Source organism: Lutra lutra, chromosome 4, assembly GCF_902655055.1.
Source record: "Lutra lutra chromosome 4, mLutLut1.2, whole genome shotgun sequence".
NCBI lineage: Eukaryota > Metazoa > Chordata > Mammalia > Carnivora > Mustelidae > Lutra > Lutra lutra.
The window spans coordinates 103896382-103917618 of NC_062281.1; the positions used below are offsets into that span (position 1 = coordinate 103896382).

The 21237-nt window shown below is 37.5% G+C and overlaps 1 protein-coding gene across 5 annotated transcripts in view; it reads right to left on the reverse strand.

Annotated features, from left to right (window-relative positions):
* GPSM2 (G protein signaling modulator 2) overlaps positions 1-21237 on the reverse strand; it is a 66034-nt gene that overhangs the window by 15408 nt on the left and 29389 nt on the right. For 4 of the 5 annotated variants that reach the window (XM_047728461.1, XM_047728460.1, XM_047728459.1 and 1 more), the window contains 4 exons: positions 10720-10790; positions 4153-4329; positions 2294-2453; positions 872-1089 (listed from right to left, as the gene is read on the reverse strand). In XM_047728461.1, coding sequence (XP_047584417.1) covers positions 872-1089; positions 2294-2453; positions 4153-4329; positions 10720-10790 — 626 coding nt within the window. The remainder of the gene's footprint in view (positions 1-871; positions 1090-2293; positions 2454-4152; positions 4330-10719; positions 10791-21237) is intronic. The other variant, XM_047728462.1, reaches the window with a different exon arrangement.

A 21237-nucleotide genomic window follows, 5' to 3' on the forward strand; every position in this document is an offset into this window, starting at 1 on the left:
CTTACTGACTCTCACACTAAAATGTAGGATCCTTTAAAAGCCAAGTATGTCTCAAATGTCTAGTGCAGAAAACATAATAGATGCTCAATAATTTTCTGTTAATTGAATGAGGTAGGTAGTATATGTATCATCATCTCATCTTTTTATGAATGAGAAAACACAATTAGGGTTGGGCAGAGGAAATGTCTCTTTAGTAAAAATAACTGTTTTTCTTATGGTCCTGTTCAAGTTATTTGAGCTATTCTTTAACCATTTTGACAAGTAATTATTAAAATAACTAAAAAATGAAAGCTACCAATATGTGCATTACTCCTAAAGTTCTCTAGAGAGGGCCCCAGCTAGACTCCCCATATTAATCCCTGGCTAATCCCAATGCTTTTTCCTAACATTTAGGAAGAGGGGCTCTTTTCTAGGTCTCCTTTTACACACTCACAGTCTGTTCACCACCATAGCTCAGAGTCATCAGCAACATCTCACCTCGCCTCACCACCAAAATAATACAAGTAAAAAGCCATCACAGAGGGGCACCTGGGTGGCTCAGTGGGTTAAAGCTTCTGCCTTCAGCTCAGGTCATGATCCCAGGGTCCTGGGATCGAGCCCCACATCGGGCTCTCTGCTTGTCAGGGAGCCTGCTTCCCCTCCTCTCTCTCTGCCTACTTGTGATCTCTGTCAAATAAATAAAAATAAATTAAAAAAAAATATATATATATATATAAAAAGCCATCACAGAGATCTGTAGTGTATGATGGACCCCTGAATAATAAGTGTGTCCCTAATACAAAATGAGCCCTTCCCAAATTAAAATTATAATACTGACAAAGCTCCCAATAGCATCTGAGCCATACAGATTGTCATAAATATGCATACATACTTGACATTTTACAAGGATGTCAAAGAAGTCTTCATCAGGCTCTTTGTTGTCATTAGTCATCAGGTGGCCAAGTACAGACTTATTGTTGTTTTGTGTCAGTCGAAGCCCCGGCAAATTATTGAAACTGGCCCTTTGGTCATCGAGACGGCGGCTCTGTGAGCTGGCAAGAAGATCTAAAAACTCATCCGTGTTGGGGGATACCATGGAAACAGATGGTGCTATGAATCAGAAAAAAATCCATAACATTACAAAAACATTTAAGCACACTTTTAAACACGTATAGTTCCTTTCAGCCTTGTTCAGTCCCAACATCCACTCTGTCCCCCTAAGTCACTGACAGGCTGGGGCCTGACTAGATGGGCAGGGAGGGATGAAAGAAGCCCAGAGTACTTCAGGTTATCCAGTTCGACGTTACTCAGATTTGACTGTATTTCCTTTATCTAATGTCCACTCAAAATGTAACTTTACAAGGGGTGCTGCCTCAGTTAACTGCCTGCCTTTTGATCTCACGGTCATGAGTTCGAGCCCTGTGTTGGGGTCCATGCTGGATGTGGAGCCTACTTAAAAACAAAACAAAACATACTTTATAAGATCTGGAGCTAGATTTTGGAAGGTAATAAACTTTCTTAGATAATTTCTCACGTGAGAATGAATGAGACTGTTTTTATTCTATGCCCTGGATAGGAAGAGGTAAGTGTTACTGGTAAGTAAGTCCTAGTCTGTGGCAGAGGAAGTCTTTCGGTAGCTGAAGTAGGAAATTTAAGTAACCCATTTTAGATCTTTCTAAGGTACAGGCAGACCTTAGCCTCAGCCTTAGTCATAGGTTCCTCTTCCTTCTCGTTTTTTTTTTTTTTTTTTTTTTAAAGATTTTATTTATTTGACAGAGAGAGATCACAAGTAGGCAGACAGGCAAGCGAGAGAGAGAGAGAGGGAGGGAGGAGGAAGCAGGCTTCCTGCCTAGCAGAGAGCCCGATGTGGGACTCGGTCCCAGGACCCTGAGCTCATGACCTGAGCTGAAGGCAGAGGCTTAACCCACTGAGCCACCCAGGTAGCCCTGTCTCGGCTTTTTAAAATCCAGATAGGATGCATTTTTGTTTTATATAGAATTATAAGATATGTATAACTTAAATTTTTTATTCCCCTATTTTTACTTTTAAAGTTAGATTTTTTTCCCAGTTCCAAAGAATCTAGGGAGACAGTATGCTATAGTTAGTAGAAAGTGCAGTGGACTAAAATACATATAAACCTAGGGGAACTGAAACAGAACTTTGTTTTGAACTGAAGAAATACCAGCATTTCCAATACACCTGGGTTCGGGCTCCTTTACTGTACTTGCTCTGATGAGAACTAAACTCTCAGAAAGAAATCATAAGAATATCACAAGGAACTATTAAAACTGGGGGAGAAGCAGAGATAACTCACTTTTTAGCATCACTCTAGGGGGAGTGGAAGAAGATGCAGTTGAAGCAGGCCCACAGCTCTGTTCTTGTAAGCAGCACCTCTGATCATCCATCCGATTGCTCTGAAATCGGCTTACCAAGTCAAAGAACCCTTCATCGCCAATAGTATCTGTACTGACTTTCTGAAATATTGAGAGAAAATCTAAATATTCCAGCATTATCATTCCATATCATGAATGGAATGATATCATGATACATGTGCAAAAGGTAAAGAATGAAGATTAAAAATAAAAATTGACACTTTCATTATAAAGAATTCAAGATGGCAACCTTGGTAATAGAGTTACTCCAATCCAACTAATAAAAAGCATTTCTAGTTATGTATAGTTTTTTTTAAGATTTTATTTGACAGACAAAGATCACAAGTAGGCAGAGAGGCAGGCAGGGGGTGGGGGGAAGCAGTCTCCCCGCCGAGCAGAGAACCCGATGTGGGGCTCAATCCCAGAACCCTGGGATCATGACCTGAGCCAAAGGCAGAGGCTTAACCCACTGAGCCACCCAGATGCCCCTAGTTATGTATAGTTTTTAATCCTTATATTTCCAAGGCTAAAGAAATGTACCTCAGGGACCTTGGGTGGCTTAGTCTAAGCACCTGCCTTCAGTTCAGCTCATGATCCCAGGGTCCTGGGATCCAGTCCTGTGCCGGGCTCCCTACCCAGTGAGGAGTCTGCTTCTTCCTCTGCCTGCCACTCCCCCTGCTCACGCTGTCTCAAATAAATAAATAAATACCTTTAAAAAAAAAATGTACCTCATACTCTGGGGAACTGCTTCAGATACTGAATGAATTTATATAATTTCATTCAGTATTCATTATATAAATTCATTCAGTATCTGAAGCAGTTTATTTTTAAACAGGTTCAAAGTTCAGTTCTAAGATTCTACAACAGAATTTGAAAGTAAACTAATTTAAGAACTGAAAACTAAGAATAGTGATTTCCAATTTCCAGTGATTTCCAATTGAAAACTAAGAACTGTGATTTCCAAGTCCTTTATTAAAGATGTGGTCTTGAAAAAATATAAAACTTCAAATAAATGAATATTTGGGGCAGAGGGAAACCAGTCATACTTTAGTTGGAAAGCTTCAAAGCTTAAAATGACAGTTGCAGTGTTTAATAAAAAGTATTTTTTCATAATGATGTAAATATTATAGTAGAGGTACATTTATATCAAGTGTTATAGGCCTTAGGAGAAGGGCAGAACTAATTCTTAAGGGACAAGAGAAGTCTTTCAAAATAAATAAATAAAGACTAACATAATTTTCCCAAAAGCTCTCATTGAAAAATGGACTTGATAATTTGAAGAATCATCTTTGTAATTTATTTTGATTCTTTTATCAGAGTATAACTTAGCTAGATTAGAGATACTCCAGATATTTTATTTCTTAATATTTTAAATTATATTTAATAACTTGTTTCTTGTTTCATCAAACATAGTTTTTAACTGTTATAATTTCAGTATAAATAAACAGAAGTTGATGCTAGCAGATACTGTTTTAAATTAGTATTTTAAAATCCTTGATCATCTAAATTTCATTTGTTTAACTTCTAAGCTGCAAGAAGGACAGTTTTACTGGGAGACACTGCAGTAAATAAAAGGTAGTATTTTTGCAAATAGGGACAATTACTGTCCAAAGTAGTGAAACAACATGAATGGAGAAATTATAGTTTCTAGCTTTGAAGACAACAGAAAGAGGGAAATATGGAAGACTTCTTTGAATAAAAATGGCATTTTGTATTAAATGTCCAATATAAATTTCCAAATATTCAGTTTCAGTATAAGAATACTAAAATGTAGATACTCAAAATCTTATTTTATACATACTCTCTGAGAATTTGGAATTCGGTGATCAATGGAATTACTGGCATCCTGGAGAACTTTAGTGGAGGAATTAGTTTTGCATTTTTTCCCCTTCAATCTGTTGACAAAGAGCAGCTTTGCAGAAGGTTTGGCAATAAGAGGCTTTTGTTTAGCAAGAATTTCACTGTTCCAGTTCTGTACCTACAAAATTATAAATATAAAAAATGGAAAGCAGGACATGAAAAAAACAAAGCTATCTCTGGTTTTCTCTAATATTAACCTGCCGTCACCACTCATTTTGTATGGAGGGGCAGCTAGGTCTCTTAAAAAATTCCTTTTTGCCAGTGTGTCTATTTTCAACAGCTCGTACCAAATGTATACTGTGGATTTCTCATTACCAAAACATAAAATGGTGGCTTTTAAGAACTTAAGAAAACAGTTTTTCAAAATCCCATAAAAATAAAATTTGAATGGTCAGGGAAAGAGCAAGTTTTATTCTGAACGTGAGTTAGTTAATCTGTTACAACTGGAAATTTTGGATGCACATAGAATTTTTAACTGTAGAAATTAACATTAATTTATATATAAATTTAAAATTTTAAATTATTAAAATTTATATAAGCAGTAGTAATTTTTGGTGATATTTTTTGTTTTCACCAGCTACTAATTCTCAATAGGCAAAACATCTAATGAGCAATTTATATAGGCCTAGACCTAGTTTAAATATTCTTAACCTCTAAATAGCAAACTCAATATAACAAATATTTACTCTGTGGAAAGGGAAACCTACAGTATGTACAGTAGCTATGTGACATTTGCGGCTTCAACATTTCAGTCTTAAGTGTTTGCAAATAAGTCCAAAAGTCTATGTTATGTAATAACTAATAATTTGATAAAACACATTTTTTTCATGGTTACATCATGAGGCACAAATTAGAGTAAGTCCTATTCCTGAGGCTACCATACCTGAGACAGGCAGCTAGTGAGCGACTAAGCCAGCTATCTGCATCAAATGAAGCCTCCCCATACCCTGAACCACCTCCCTGCCCCCCGCACAGGCTCCCATTCCTTTTCTCATACAGGTGATAAGGGGAAACTATTGCTAGAGTGGACTTCAGGGTCTACTGATTCAAGAAAAACTAAATGGCCCCAGATGTTAGAACATAAAACCCACCTATATCCCAAGTGTTTCGAAATGTGAAAAATTTTAAATGTTTCCTATATACTTACTTGGACCTTTCAACAAAAACACTGAAGAACACAGACTGGAACGATGTCCTTAAAATTACGAAGGAAAATTATTTCCAGCCAATAATTCCAATGTAAGTGGAACTACCAATCAAATGTGAGAGTAGCAAAAAGGCGTTTTCTGACATCCAGGGTCTCAAGACCTCCCTTCAGTTACACTCATTCCCAAGAAGCATCTCTAAGACATCTTTTTTCTTTATATATGTTTCTTTACTTTGTTGAGACTAATGAAATAACTCAGTGCAACTTTATGATGAGGAAAAGAAAACAGAACTAATTCCAAACATATTTTAAAGATAAAACTTGTCATTATTTGGCTCTTGGAAAATTACAGGGTTGAATTTGGTTAGCTTTTTTTTTTTTTAAATATAATTTTTTTATTATGTTATGTTAGCCATCATACAGTACATCATTAGTTTTTGATGCAATGTTCCATGATTCATTGTGCATAATACCCAATGCTTCATGAAATATGTGCCCTCCTTAATACCCATCACCAGGCTCACCCATCCCCTCACCCCCTCCCCTCTTAAACCCTCAGTTTGATTCCTGGAGTCCATAGTCTCTCATGGTTCGTCTCCCCCTCTGACTACCCCTCTTCATTTTTCCCTTCCTTCTCCTAATGTCTTCCATGCTATTCCCTATGTTCCACAAATAAGTGAAATCATTTGATAATTGTCTTTCTCTGTTTAACTTACTTCACTCAGCATAATATCCTCCAGTTCCATCCATGTTGATTTAAATGTTGGGTATTCACCCTTTCTGATGGCTGAGTAATAGTCCATTGTATATACGGACTACAGCTCTTTTATCCATTCATCTGTTGAAGGGCATCTTGGCTCCTGCCACAGTTTGGCTATTGTGGACATTGCTGCTATGAACACTGGGGTGCATGTGGCCCTTCTTTTCACTACATCTGTATTTTGGGGGTAAATAGTAGTGCAATTGCTGGGTCATAGGGTAGCTCTATTTTTAACTTTTTGAGGAACCTCCACACTGTTTTCCAAAGTGGATGCACTAACTTATGTTCCCACCAACAGTGTAAGAGGGTTCCCTTTCTCCACAATCTCTCCAACATTTGTTGTTTCTTGTCTTGTCAGTTTTTGCCATTCTAACTGGTGTAAGGTGGTATCTCAGTGTGGTTTTGAATTTCCCTGATGGCTAATGATGTTGAATATTTTTTCATGTGCCTGTTATCTATTTGTATATATTCTTTGGAGAAGTGTCTGTTCATATCTTCTGCCCATTTTTTGACTTACTTGTTTCCTAGATAACCAGTAATGAGACTGAGCAGTGAACAAAAATTTTGGAAAAAAAACAAGAGTCCAGGGCGCCTGGGTGGCTCAGTGGGTTAAGCCGCTGCCTTTGGCTCAGGTCATGATCTCAGGGTCCTGGGATCGAGTCCCACATTGGGCTCTCTGCTCAGCAGGAAGCCTGCTTCCCTCTCTCTCTCTCTCTGCCTGCCTCTCCGTCTACTTGTGATCTCTCTCTGTCAAATAAATAAATAAAATCTTTAAAAAAAAAAAACAAAAAAAAAAAAACAAGAGTCCAGGGCCTGATGGGTTCCCTGGGGGAATTCTACCAAGCATTGAAAGAAGAAATAATACCTATTCTCCTGAAGCTGTTTCAAAAAATAGAAACAGAAGGAAAATTTCCAAACTCATTCTATGAGGCTAGCATTACCTTGATCCCAAAACCAGGTAAAGACCTCATCAAAAAGGAGAATTACAGACCAGTATCTCTGATGAATATGGATGCCAAAATTCTCAACAAGATCCTAGCTAATAGGATCCAAAAGTACATTAAAAGGATTATCCATCACAATCAGATGGGATTTATCCCTGGGATGCAAGGGTGGTTGAATATTCGCAAATCAATCGATATGATAAAAACAAGTAAGAGACAAGAACCACACGGTCCTCTCAATTGATGCAGGAAAAGCATTTGACAAAATACAGCATCCTTTCCTTATTAAAACTCTTCAGAGTGTAGGGATGGGGGAACATTGCTCAATTTCATAAAAACCATCTATGAAAAGCCCACAGCAAATATCATTCTCAATGGGGAAAAGCTGAGAGCCTTTCCCTTAATATCAGGAACATGACAAGGATGCCCACTCTCGCCACTATTGTTCAACATAGTACTAGAAGTACTAGAAGTCCAGCAACACCAATCAGACAAAAGGAAAAGATATTCAGATTGGCAAAGAAGAAGTCAAACTCCCTCTCTTCACAGGTGACATGATACTTTATGTGGAAACCCAAAAGACTACTCCAAAATTACTACAACTCATACAGCAATTCAGTAACCTGGCAGGTTACAAAATCAATGCATAGAAATCAGTTGGTTTCCTATACACTAACAATGTAACAGTAGAAAGAGAAATTAGGGAGTTGATTCCATTTACAATAGCACCAAAAACCTTAAGATACGTTGGAGCAAACCTAACCAAAGAGGGAAAGGATCCATACTATAGAACACTTACGAAGGAAATTGAAGAAGACATGGAAAGATGGTAAAAACATTCCATGCTCATGGACTGGAAGAATAAACATTGTTAAAATGTCTATGCTGCCCAGAGCGATCTATACTTTCAACGTCATCCTGATAAAAATACCAATAGCCTTTTTCAAAGTGCTGGAACAAACAATCCTGAAATTTGTATGGAACCAGAAAAGACCCCGAATCGTCAAGGAAATGTTAAAAAAGAAAAAGCTGGGGGTATCACATTGCCTTATTTCAAGCTATACTGCAAAGCCATGATCTCTAAGACAGCATGGTACTGACACAAAAACAGACACATAGGTCAATGGGACAGAATAGAGAACCCAGAATCCCAGAAATGGACCCTCAACTCGGTGGTCAACTAATCTTTGACAAAGCAGGAAAAAAATATCCAATGGAAAAAAGACAGTCTCTTCAATAAATGGTGCTGGGAAAATTGGACAGCTCTATACAGAAGAATGAAACTCGACCATTCTCTTACACCATACATAAAGATAAACTCAAAATGGATGAAAGACCTCAATGTGAGATAGGAGTCCATCAAAATCCTAAAGGAGAACATAGGCAGTAACTTTTCAACAACTTCTTTCAAACCATGTCTCCAAAGTCAAGGAAAACAAAAGCAAAAATGAACTTTTGGGACTTCATCAAGATAAAAACTTCTGGGCGCCTGGGTGGCTCAGTGGGTTAAGCCACTGCCTTCGGCTCAGGTCATGATCTCAGGGTCCTGGGATCGAGTCCCACATCTGGCTTTCTGCTCAGCAGGGAGCCTGCTTCCTCCTCTCTCTCTGCCTGCCTGTCTGCCTACTTGTGATCTCTCTCTCTGTCAAATAAATACATAAAATCTTAAAAAAAAAAAAAAAAGATAAAAACTTCTGCATAGTAAAGGAAACAGCAAAACAAAGAGGCAACCCATGGAATGGGAGAAAATATTCGCAAATGACACTACAGATAAAGGGCATGTATGCATGATCTATAAAGAACTTCTCAAACTCAACACCCAAAAAAATGAATCTGGTTAGCTTCTTAAAGGAATCTATGGTTAGTACAGAGCTAGGCACAAGGTAGCAAATTAATTTTGTTACTTATTAGTATGTTCCTCAAGAATAAGAAAAAGAGGTTTAAATTGACTTAAAGGTGTTTTTTTTTTTTTAATAATTTGCAGATTGGACAGCTTTGAGAACTGACAAGGTAAGAAAGAGGTAGATATTTGGGGGAAATCATGACATCCTTCAGTTTATGAACAACACTGACTGGAATAAAAAATACTGGATATAAGATCAAGTCAATTAGATGTTAGTCTTTTGAAAACTATTCTCACAAAAATGTGAATATTAAAAACCCACATGCTTGATATAATAGGGCAGAAAAATGTTTAACATGGAAATGATAAATATGCATTATAAAATATCTTTAAATATGACAGTATTCATATGAAAACGCAAGATGAATAAATACCAAAATATTGGGAGGTGGGATTACTGATAATTTTAATTTCCTTGTTGAAATTTTCTAAAGTTATTATAATGAACTTATTTTATAAGAAGCATTTTATATAATATACCATAAAAGAACGACAACCTACTTTAACAATGTAAAATTAAGTTAAATGAAGGTGTAAGAAAGTAGTCTAGATTTTTTTTTTTCAAAAACCTTTTCCCAGGGTGGGGGGATGGATGATATAGGTGATGGGGATTAAAGAGTACACTTAAAGGGGCACCTGGGTGGCTCAGTGGGTTAAAGCCTCTGCCTTCGGCTCATGATCCCAGATTCCTGGGATGGAGCCTCCCATGTGGCTCTCCGCTCAGCGGGGGGCCTGTTTCCCCACCTCCTCTCTCTGCCTGCCTTTCTGCCTACTTGTGATCTCTGTCTGTCAAATAAATAAATAAAATCTTAAAAAAAAAAGTACACTTAGAGTGATGAGCATTCAGTAATGTATATATAAGTACTGAATCACTATATTATACACCTGAAACTCATAACACTATGTTAACTATACTGGAATTAAAACAAAAAACTTAATAAAAAATAATAAAGACAAAAATAAGCTCTAATTATAAAGTCCCTTCTCTCTTACAAAAAAAAAAAAAAAGCCTAGACAAGATCTTGAATAAAAAGTTATTTGTCAGTTAAGAAAATGCTTTTAAGAAATGTAGCCAGAAAAACTAGATTGATCATGAATATTAACCTTGCCAATAATTTTGCCATTACTTAGCTGGGAAAAAAAAAAAAAAAAGCTTCCTAACCCTTTTAAAATTTTTTTTCTGATTTTCTTCTAATTAAAATATACATGTACATGTTAAAGTATTCAAACAGTTCAAACTATATATAAAGTAAATATCTCTCCTAACTCAGACACCCAGTATTTTTCCCAGAAGCAACTATTCTTAGCAATTTTCTTACATATGCTTCTGGAAAGGTTTTATGCATCTACAAAGGACATCTATGCATAATGCTCTTCTTGAACAGGTGGCATCATACTACACACATTCTTTTTGGACTTGTACTTTTTTCCTCATTCTTTTTTTTTTAAGATTTTATTTATTTATTTGACAGAGAGAGATCACAAGTAGACAGAGAGGCAGGCAAGCAGGCTCCCTGCTGAGCAGAGAGCCCGATGTGGGACTCGATCCCAGGACCCTGAGATCATGACCTGAGCCGAATGCAGCAGCTTAAACCACTGAGCCACCCAGGCACCCTCCTCATTCTTTTTAAAGGAAAATTTTAAAGTGATACCTATACAAGACAAGGTTTATTTAAACTATTCATTTAAGTTAAAAGTTATTTAAATATTTGATTTTAACAGTTCAAGAAATTTAAAACATAAAAGCTGCCAACCTTTTCTGGTGTTAACTTCATAAGTTCCATGTTTTCCATACTGTGTCGGCGTCCAAACTTGGGGCGTGCACCTTTGAGAAAAAGATTAATTCAAATAAACCTGGGAGCCCTTAAGAGTACAGCATCACTAGGTTATTCAATTTTAAAGTCTGTTTACACAAGCCCATATGGAAGGAGGAAACATGTACAAACATGTATTCTTTTAAGAATAATAATTTTCCATACCAAATACATAAAAATAGAATATCCACTCCCTCTAAAATGCTTTGATGTACGGAAGCTACATTTTGGTTGGAAACTAACTTTGGTTACTAACATTACCCATTAATTTAGAAAAGACATTTTATAATAACTGGTTATATACTATCCACAGACTCTTAAAGAAAAAATGAGAAGGACAAATCCTGTATCATCTCACTTATAGTGGAATCTTAAAAAAAAAAAAAAAAAAAAAAAAAAAAAACCCGAACTAGGAAAAAGAGATCTGCTTATCAGAAGCAGAGGGGATTAGGGGAGGGGAACATGGTCAAAAGGTATAAACTTCGGTTATAAAGTAAATAAGTACTAGAGAATATAATACACAACATGATGACTATAGTCAACATTGCTCTATGATACTTAGGGAAGTTGCTAAGAGGGTTTATCGTAAGAGTGTTCCTCACAAGAAGAAAATTTTTTACCTTTTTTCTTTTCTATTTGTACAAGAGGATGGATATTAGCTGAACCTACTGTGGTGATCATTTCACTACATAAGAAAATCAAGCCATCTTGCTTGTACACCTTAAAATTAGTCATGTATATCATTTTTCAATAAAACTGAAAAAAATTTCAAATTAAAGGAGAAAAAAAAGCTGTACGGCAGTTTAAGTAAAAACCTAAAGAAAAGGCTTTAGAGGGTGCATGGGTGGCTCAGATAGTTAAGATAGTCATGATCCCTGTGTCCTGGGATAAAGTCTTACATCGGGCTCCCTGCTCAGCAGGGAGCCTGCTTCTCCCCCTGCCTCTGCCTCTCTCTGTTTCTTATGCATAAATAAATATTTTTTAAAAAAGGCTTTAGGCCTTCAGTTTTGAGCTAAGAATCAAAATAACATCCTTAGTACTATATCTTGTTACTTTTTTTTTAAAGTAGGCTCCATGCCCAATGTAGAACTTGAACTCATGATCCCGAGATTAAGAGTGGCATGTTCTGGGGTGCCTGGGTGGCTCAGTGGGTTAAAGCCTCTGCCTTTGGCTCAGGTCATGATCTCAGGGTCCTGGGATTGCATTGGGCTCTCTGCTCAGCAGGGAGCCTGCTTCCCCCTCCCCCTGCGCCACCCCCCCTCCCCGGCCTGCCTCTCTGCCTACTTGTGATCTCTGTCAAATAAATAAAATCTTAAAAAAAAAAAAAAAAAAGTCACATGTTCTATTGACCGAGCCAGCTAGGTGTCCCTGTTGTAACTCTTTCCTAAGTCACTCATTTCCATTTTAAGATCACATTAAATGTTAAATTAAAATTTTCTCAAATTTCTTTTTAATAATCATTAAAATAGAATTTTCACATCCATTCAATCTTTTAACGATTAAGCAATATTTTAAAGACATAATATAAGGAATATATGATACCTAATACCCAGCTTAAGAAATAAACCATTATCAACACATTAATTCCTCATCTATGTGACTCTTCCTATAACTTGCCTCCTCCTGGTAATTTTTAAATTTTCATTACATATGAATAGTTCTCTAAGCAACATAGCTTATGATATAGTAAATAAATGCTCTCATAGTATATGTATCATCTAACTTGATTCCTTTGAGAAACCTTACGTTTGAGAGATTCAGCCAAGTTGCTATGTGTAGTTTAATTTTCATTGCCATTTTAGAACTAGGAAATTCCTTATCCGTTCTACTAGGGACAGATTTATAGGTTGATTCCATTTTTTTTTTAATCATATAAGCAAGTACTACTATAGAAATTCTGGGAAATACATCTTAGTGGCATGAGCAAGAATTTCTTCCAGTTTGGGTATCAGGAGTATGTAACTGGGAGTATGTGTATGCTTACTACATTCTCAACTTTCCCAGAATGTTGCCAGATTGTTCTTGAGAGTAGATGTATTTCTGTCACTGTCAGCACTGAGTAAGAGTTTCTATTACCCACATTTCAATACTGGTATTCTCAGACCTTTTAATTTTTAGCCACCTCATAAGTTTCCAGTATTAACCTCACTGTGGTTTTCCCTGATTAAATGAGTTAAATATCTTTTCATATATTTATGGGCTATTTGTATTTCTTCTGTTCAACATTTTGATGATTGTTTAGTTATCTGTCTTATTTTTAATTTATAGGCATTTTAAAAAAGATTTTATTTATTTATTTGACAGAGATCACAAGTAGGCAGAGAGGCAGGCAGAGAGAGAGGGGGAAGCAGGCCTCCCCGCTGAGAAGAGAGTCTGATGCGGGGCTCTATCCCAGGACCCTCAGATCATGACCTGAGCCGAAGGCACAGCCTTTAACCTACTGAGCCACCCAGGCGCCCCATTTATAGGCATTCTTGTACACGGAGGATACAAACCTTTTTTAATCACATGTGTGGCAATGTCCTCTCAGTTTGTTTCAGCTCTTCATGATTTCTTTGAATTCTTAATTTTAATGTCAAGCTTTTCCTTAATGGTTTTTTGTTTTGAGAAGGCCTTCGTCTGTCATATCATGAAGGCACACTCCTTTATTTTCAGAGGTTTTTTTTTTTTTTTTTTGACAGATCACAAGTAGGCAGAGAGGCAGGCAGAGAGAGAGGGGAGGAGGAGGCAGGCTCCCTGCCGAGCAGAGAACCCGATGCAGGACTCGATCCCAGGACCCTGAGATCATGACCCGAGCCGAAGGCAGAGGATTTAACCACTGAGCCACCCAGGTGCCCCTATTTTCAGAGGTCTTAACAGCATATGGATTGAACTGTAGGACTCTAAAGCCAGACCAGGAACTCACTTGTGGTATGACCTTGGGCAATTACCACTCTGTGACTCAGTGTTCTTCTGTAAAGAACAGTACCTACCTCACAGCATTGTGTGATGGTAACTGCATCATTACCCTTAAAGGGATCAGTACATTGCCTGGTAAATAGTAAGCATTCAGCAAGTGTTAGCCATCATAAGCATTATTGCTTTAAATCTGTCTTTCATATTTAAATCTGTAGTGCATCAAGATACTTATATGATTGTGCAAGGAATAGTAGTCTCCATATTCCATTCCACTAGTCTGTGTCTATGCAAATAGAACACTGTCAATAATTACTATAGCCTTATAATCATTATAAAGAAAGCACTTAGTTCTTGTTTTTCATGAGAAATGTTTCGGCTTTGAGTTCTTGGGCCATATTTCTTTCATATATTCATGAACAATTTCATCAAATTACATAAAAGAACTGTCATTTGCTTGGCAGTGCACTGAATTTTTATCAGTTTGGAGAGAATGGACATCCTTTATAATATTTAGTTTTCTGATGTCAGCAATTACTGAACGAAGTGTGCTAAAATTTCCCATTATGATTCTGGATTTTCCCATTTCTCCTTTTAGTTTGATCAATTTGGCTTCATGTACATGCTGAAGCTCTGTTATTATTATTAGGCTTACTAGGCAACACACAAGTTTAAGGCTTGTATCTTCCAGGTGAGCTGAACTGTTAGCCATTGTGAAGTGACCTCCATTTCTAACAAGATCTTATGCCTTAAAGTACAAATATTAATACACCTATATCAGCTTTCTTTTGTTTTACCATCGTATATCTTTTTCTATACTTTTACTTTCAGGCTTACTATATCCTTACATTTTAGATATTCCTCTTTCCATTTAGTTGGATTTTATTCTTTTTCCAGTCTGATACACCTGTCCTTTAAATGAAACATTTATATTTAATAGAGTTACTAATATATTTGGATATCTAGGCTATTTCCTTCTTTACTGTGCTCATTGGTGAATTACGTTAGTTGATTTTCTAATGTTCAATCCATTTGATTTACTGTTTACTTAAATTCACTGCTGGATTTGGTTTGTGAATATTTTGTTTAGAATTTCTGCACCTATATAAGGAAAGACTGATTCGTAATTTTTTATTATTCTATTCTATTATTCTATTCTATTATTATTATATCTATTATATTATTCTAGTATGGATATCCAGATTACACTGTTCTCAGAAAAATGAAGTATTCCTAGTTTTCCAGTTACCTATAAAATTTTGTGGAAGGTTGGAATCAATTTTCTTGAATGTTTGGTAGGTCTCATTTGTAAAATCATCTCGGCTGAGTATTTTCTCAGTGGGAAGATTTTAAATTATTGATCAAATTTCTTTATGCTTTTGGACATTAGGGATGCCATTCACTTGCATCCTACTATTAGATTGTTTTCTAGATTCAATTTTAGTAATTTGTTTTTCTAAAAATTACCCATTTCTCCTAAGTTTTCAAATACTTTGTCATAAATTATTCAGGATCATCTGTTATCTCTTTATTCTCCACTGCACCTCTATTATTTCCTCTTCCTTCACTTAAAAAATAAAATCTTGCTGTAAATTTGTCTTTAAAAAAAATTTTTTTAAGGGGCACCTGGGTGGCTCAGTGGGTTAAAGCCTCTGCTTTCAGCTCTGGTCATGGTCCCAGGGTCCTGGGATCGAGCCCCACATCAGGCTCTCTGCTCTGCAGGGAGCCTGCTTCCCCCCCCTCTCTGCCTGCCTCTCTGCCTACTTGTGATCTCTGTCTGTCAATAAATAAATAAAATCTTTAAAAAAAAAAATTTTTTTTTAAATTTATTTGACAGACAGAGATCACAAGTAGGCAGAGAGGCAGGCAGAGAGAGAGGAAGGGAAGCAGGCTCCCCCGCTGAGCAGAGAGCCTGATGTGGGGCTCGATTCCAGGACCCTGGGACCACTACCTGAGCTGAAGGCAAGCCGAAGCCAGAGGCTTTAACCCACTGAGCCACCCAGGAGCCCCTAGTCTTTCTAAAGAACAAAATTTGTAGTTAAAATTCTCTCTATTGAATCTTTGTTTTAATTTCATTAACTTCTCTTACTATTTTTTGCCTTCTACTTTCTTTTGAGTTTATTTTTTGTTTTTACATTTTTTTAAAAAAGATTTTGTTTGTCAGAGGAAGAGAGAGGGAGAGAGAGCACAAGCAGGGGGAGAAGCCGTCTCCCCGCTGAGCAAGGAGCCCAAAGTGAGACTCTGATCCCAGGACCCTGAGATCATGACCTGAGCCAAAGGCTGACCCTTAACCCCTTAACCGACTAAGCCACCCAGGCATCTCTTGTGTTTACTTTTAAAAGCTGGATATTCAACTGGCTTTTCAGCCTTTTTCCTTCTTAATTATAATGTAAATTTTGTTCTAAGACCCAGTGTAAGTCCTATCCTACAACGTGGAATTAAGTCCTAAGCTATATTCTCTTATGTACCATTTCTTCTGCAGCCCATAACTTAGAAATGCATTTGAAGGTTTTCAAATGAATATGTTTTATACATTATCTTTCTGTTAATTTCTAGTTTAACTGCATTATGCTCAGTACATGAAATATATGTGATATAAATTCTTTCAAGTTTGTTGAGATTTGCTTTATTGGTTTATAGCATGTGGTCAAATTTTTGCAAGTGTTTAATGAATGTTTTAAAAGTATTTGAATTGTTTAATTGCTAGGTGCAGTATTCTAGATGTCCATTAAATCAATGTTTTACATTTTTTTAAAAGATTTTATTTACTTATTTGACAGAGAGAATGCACAAGCAGGGGGAGCAGCAGGAAGAGAGAGAGAGAGAGAAGCAAACTCCCCATTAAGCAGGGAGCCAGATGCAGGGCTTGATCCCAGGACCCTAGGATCATGACCTGAGCAGAAGGCAGACACTTAACTGACTGAGCCACCCAGGTGCCCCCAGTGTTTTTCATTTTAACAGTGACACATATTTAGAAATACATTTGCATTACAACCCTGACTACACATACCCAAATATATAACCAATCTTCACACAACAGTATTTGCTCTTATCTATCACGTACGACAACCCGTGTGTGTGTGTGTGTGTGTGTGTGTGTGTGTGTAATGATAGTTGAACCTCTGAAACTGATTTTACAACTCATGAATAGGTCAAACAATGTAAAAGATGCTACATTAGATCCAGCCCATTGTGCTTGTTAAATCCTCTATTACTGACATCTGATTCCTGAATGATATTTACCTATCAGTTACTAAGAGTTATGTTAAAATCACATTAACACATAAATCTCAGATAAGACATAGACTCTGAAGCCAGACTGACTAGATTTAACTCCCATCTTTATTAGCTACATAGGTAACCCTTGGGAAATCTATTTAACTGCTCCTGCCTCCATGTCCCCGTTTGTAAATTAGGGATAACAGAAATTTACGTCCTAGAGATGTTAGGATTAGATGGTTAATTAGGTTAAAACAGGAAAAGCACTTAAATCAGTTCCTGGCATATAGTAAGTACTAATAATGTAAGCTATTATTACTATTTATTTTTTTTTTTTTGGTAAGCTATTATTTTCTTAAAATCTGCCTGATTATTTCGTTATTTCTTTGTTTCAATTTTGTTACTTCTATAAATATTTAACCATAGTTATTTTGTATTCTCTGATAATTCCAACATCTGAAAAGATCTTGGTGGTCTAATTTTGCTTTTTGTTAATTTTCTTACTCATGTTGGCTTGTTTCTTTATGGGTGGTAATTTTGTTGTTGTGAACCTTTATGCCTGATCAAAGGTGCTTTCCTCCAGAAAATATCTGGTCTTCTGCTAACTCTAGGGGCATTTCTAACTCAAAAGCACTTCACTGGATTGGAGTTTCTTAAACTGCGCAGGTAGAATAAATAAAATTCCAAACCAGTATGGAGGCAGGCTTATAAATTCAGATTCTTAAGGAACACTCCTTTTCTCTACCCTGAGCCAACACCAGAAATAGATGTTTCCTTGCAGTTCCTTTAGCCAGCAGACTTTTCCTGGCACTGGAGATACAGCAGTAAACAAAAGAGGCCAAAAAAAATACCTATCTTCATGCAGCCACAATGAGCAAACAGGGAGTGGTAGGAAGTGATGTTGAAGAAGTAGGTCAAGATTACATAAGGCCTTTTAACCATGGTGACAACTGAGGACTTGGTTTTAGGTGTGATGGGAAGTCACTGGAGGGTTCTGAACTGATGAATGACATGACATGATTTACATTTTAAAAGAACACTGGCTGCTGTGTGAAAAAGTCAGTGTGAGGGACTAAGAATGGAAGCAAGAGAAAAAGTTGATAGGCTAGTACTCTACTGGGAAATTTTGGTAGCATGTACTAAGATTGTTGTTATGTACATTGTAAGAGAGATTAGGCATATATTTTGAAGGTAGGGTTTCTAATAGGTTGGATGTAGGAAGTGAGTGGAAGAAAGGGAACAAGGATGACCCATGGGTATTTGGCTTGAACACTTGGATGAATGGTGGTACCATTTTCTGAGATGGGGCAAACTGGATGAAGAACATGTGTGGGAATAAAGAACAAGAGCTCTGTTTTGGACATGTTAAGTTTTAGATTAGACACTCAAATGGAAATGTTATTAACGTGAATCTCAAACATAACAGAAAAATTATGACTAGAAATATCAATTTGAAAGTCATCAGTATATAGAGGACATAAAAGCCAATCAACTGAATGAAATATCTAGAGTTGTGCTGTTTGATAGAGTAGCCACTAGTCACATGTGGCTCTTAATTTTTTTTTTTTTTTTTTGCCAGAGAGAGAGAGAGAGAGAGGGTGAGCGCGCGCAAGCACGTGCGCACTGAAGTAGGCAGAGTGGCAGGCAGAGGAAGAGGAAGCAGGCTCTCTGCGGAGCAGGGAGCCTGACATGGGGCTTAGTCCCAGGACCGTAGGATCATGACCTGAGCTAAAGGCAGCCAATTAACTGAATGAGCCACCCAGAGGCCCTTAACTTTTTAATTAATTATATAATTAATAATATTAAGAATTCATTTCCTCTTTTGCACTAGCCACACTACAAGTTCTCAAGAGCCACATATGGCTAGAAGCTATTGTACTAGACAGATTAGATCTACAATATTTCCATCTTCGCAGAAAGTTCTATTAGAAGCACTCATCTAGGGGTACCTGGGTAGCTGAGTCAGTTAAGTGTCTGCTTTCAGCTCAGGTCATGATCACAGGGTTCCTGGATTGGGCCCTGCGCTGGGCTCCCTGCTCAACAAGTAGTCTGCTTCTCTGTCTCTCCCCCTGGCTCATGCTTGCTTCCTCTCTCTGTCAAATCAATCAATCAATCAAATCTTGGGATGCCTGCATGGCTCAGTTGGATAGGTGTCTGCCTTTGGCTCGGGTCATGATCCCAAGGTCTTGAGACTGAGTCCCACATCAAGCTCCTTGCTCAGTACAGAGCCTGCTTCTGCCTGCCGCTCCCCCTGCTCTTGCCCTCTTCTGAGAAATAAGTAAAATCTTTAGGGGTGCCTGGGTGGCTCAGTGGGTTAAAGCCTCTGTCTTTGGCTCAGGTCATGATCCCAGGGTCCTGGGATCAAGCCCCGCATTGGGCTCTTTGGTCAGCGGGAAGCCTGTTTCCTCCTCTCTCTCTCTGCCTACTCCTGATCTCTGTCAAATGAATAAATAAAATCTTAAAAAAAAAAAAATCAAGTATGTTTAAAAAAAATCTTTAAAAAATAAAATCTTTTTTTTTTTTTTTTTAAGATTTTATTTGACAGAGAGAAATCACAAGTAGGCAGAGAGGCAGGCAGAGAGAGAGGAGGAAGCAGGCTCCCCGCTGAGCAGAGAGCCCGATGTGGGGCTTGAACCCAGGACCTGGGATCATGACCTGAGCCGAAGGCAGCGGCTTAACCCACTGAGCCACCCAGGCGCCCCTAAAAAAAAATCTTAAAAAAAAGAAAGAAAAAGAAGTAGATCTAGAGTATAGGATAAGAGGAAAAAGGATAAAATCAGAAAGGAAGGAAGGACAAGATAGACAGAAAATAGGGAGGGAAAGAGGGAAGGGGAAAGGAAGAAAAGGTCCAAGAACTGATCTCTGGGTGGCTCAGTTGTTGGGCGTCTGCCTCCGGCTCAGGTCATGATCCCAGGGTCCTGGCATCAAGCCCCCGCAATGGGCTCCCTGCTCTGCGGGGAGCCTGCTTCTTCCTCTCTCACTCCCCCCGCTTGTGTTCCCTCTCTCGCTATGTCTCTATCAAATAAATAAAATCTTAAAAAAAAAAAAAAAAAAAGAACTGATCTCTGGGCACTACAAATTTCAAGGATGTAAAGATGATGAGGAGACAGTAATGATGACTGAGAGTGGCCAGTGAGGTGAGAACAAACCAGAAAAGGAGGATAATCCTGGAAGCCAAATGAGCAAAGAAAGTATTTTGAGAAGGGAATGATGAGCAGTAGGAAATATCGTTGAGAAATCAAGTAACCTGACATCTGAAAACTGATCAATGATTTGGTAAAATGGAGATCTCTGGTAACCTTGAAAAGGTTTCAGTGTCATGATGGAGCCAAAGCCCTCGTAGAGTGACTTGAGCAGGGAATGGAAGGTGAAGAAGAAATGAACATTAATAATATTTTCAAGGTTTTTTTTATAAGTGCAAACAAAAAAATGGGTCTATAGGTAGAGGGGTCCATGAGGACAAGTAATAGTTTGTTAAAATATCGGAAATATTACAACATACCCTACTTGAAAATTAAGCAGAGAAATTTACAGCCATTACTCAGTTGCAAAGCACACAGTCCCATAAATTACCCATACTTCAGAATCTTTCACTAAATGTTCTTTTGAAGTCTGACTAGCTGTTAATATCTCTTCCTTCTTCCTTTCTTTATATGGGCTTAGACAAGGAAACAGATGAAAGCTCGATTTTTCACTGACTTTCAAGTTCAAAACATTAATCTGTATTGGTAACTTTTATCAGACTGAGAATTTTTAAAGCTTCGGCCAGATCTGTAAAATGGATCTCACACAATCATGTACAGAGTATTAAATTATTGTCCCTTATTTCTTTAATCAGAGGTAGAATTTTGGGGGCACCTGGTTGGCTCAGTCAGTAGAGTGTATGACTCTTGATCTCAGGGTCATGAGTTCAAGCCTCACATGGGGCATAAGGCTTACTTAAAAAAAAAAAAAGTACAATTTTTTTTCATGTAGAAACAGTCAAGCATGTCTTTCTCTGTAGTAATGTCAAACCAAATCTTTCTGTAGGTGCTGACCTAAAGAAAATTTCCCAGGTTTTCGGAATTAAAAAAAAAAAAAAAAAGTAATAATACTAAGAGATCACCTTAGAAATTAAATGGGAGGGGGGCCTGCATTGCTCAGTCAGTTAAGTGTCTGTCTCTAGATTCCAGCTCAGGCGATCATCTCAGGGTCGTGAAATGGGGACCTGCCTCAGGCTCCACACTGACTGTAGTCTGCTTGCCCCTCTCCCTCCCCCTGCTTGCTACTACCCACGTTTTCTCTCTCTCTCAAATAAATAAATAAATAAATAAATAAATAAATAAATCTTAAAAAAAAGGGGGG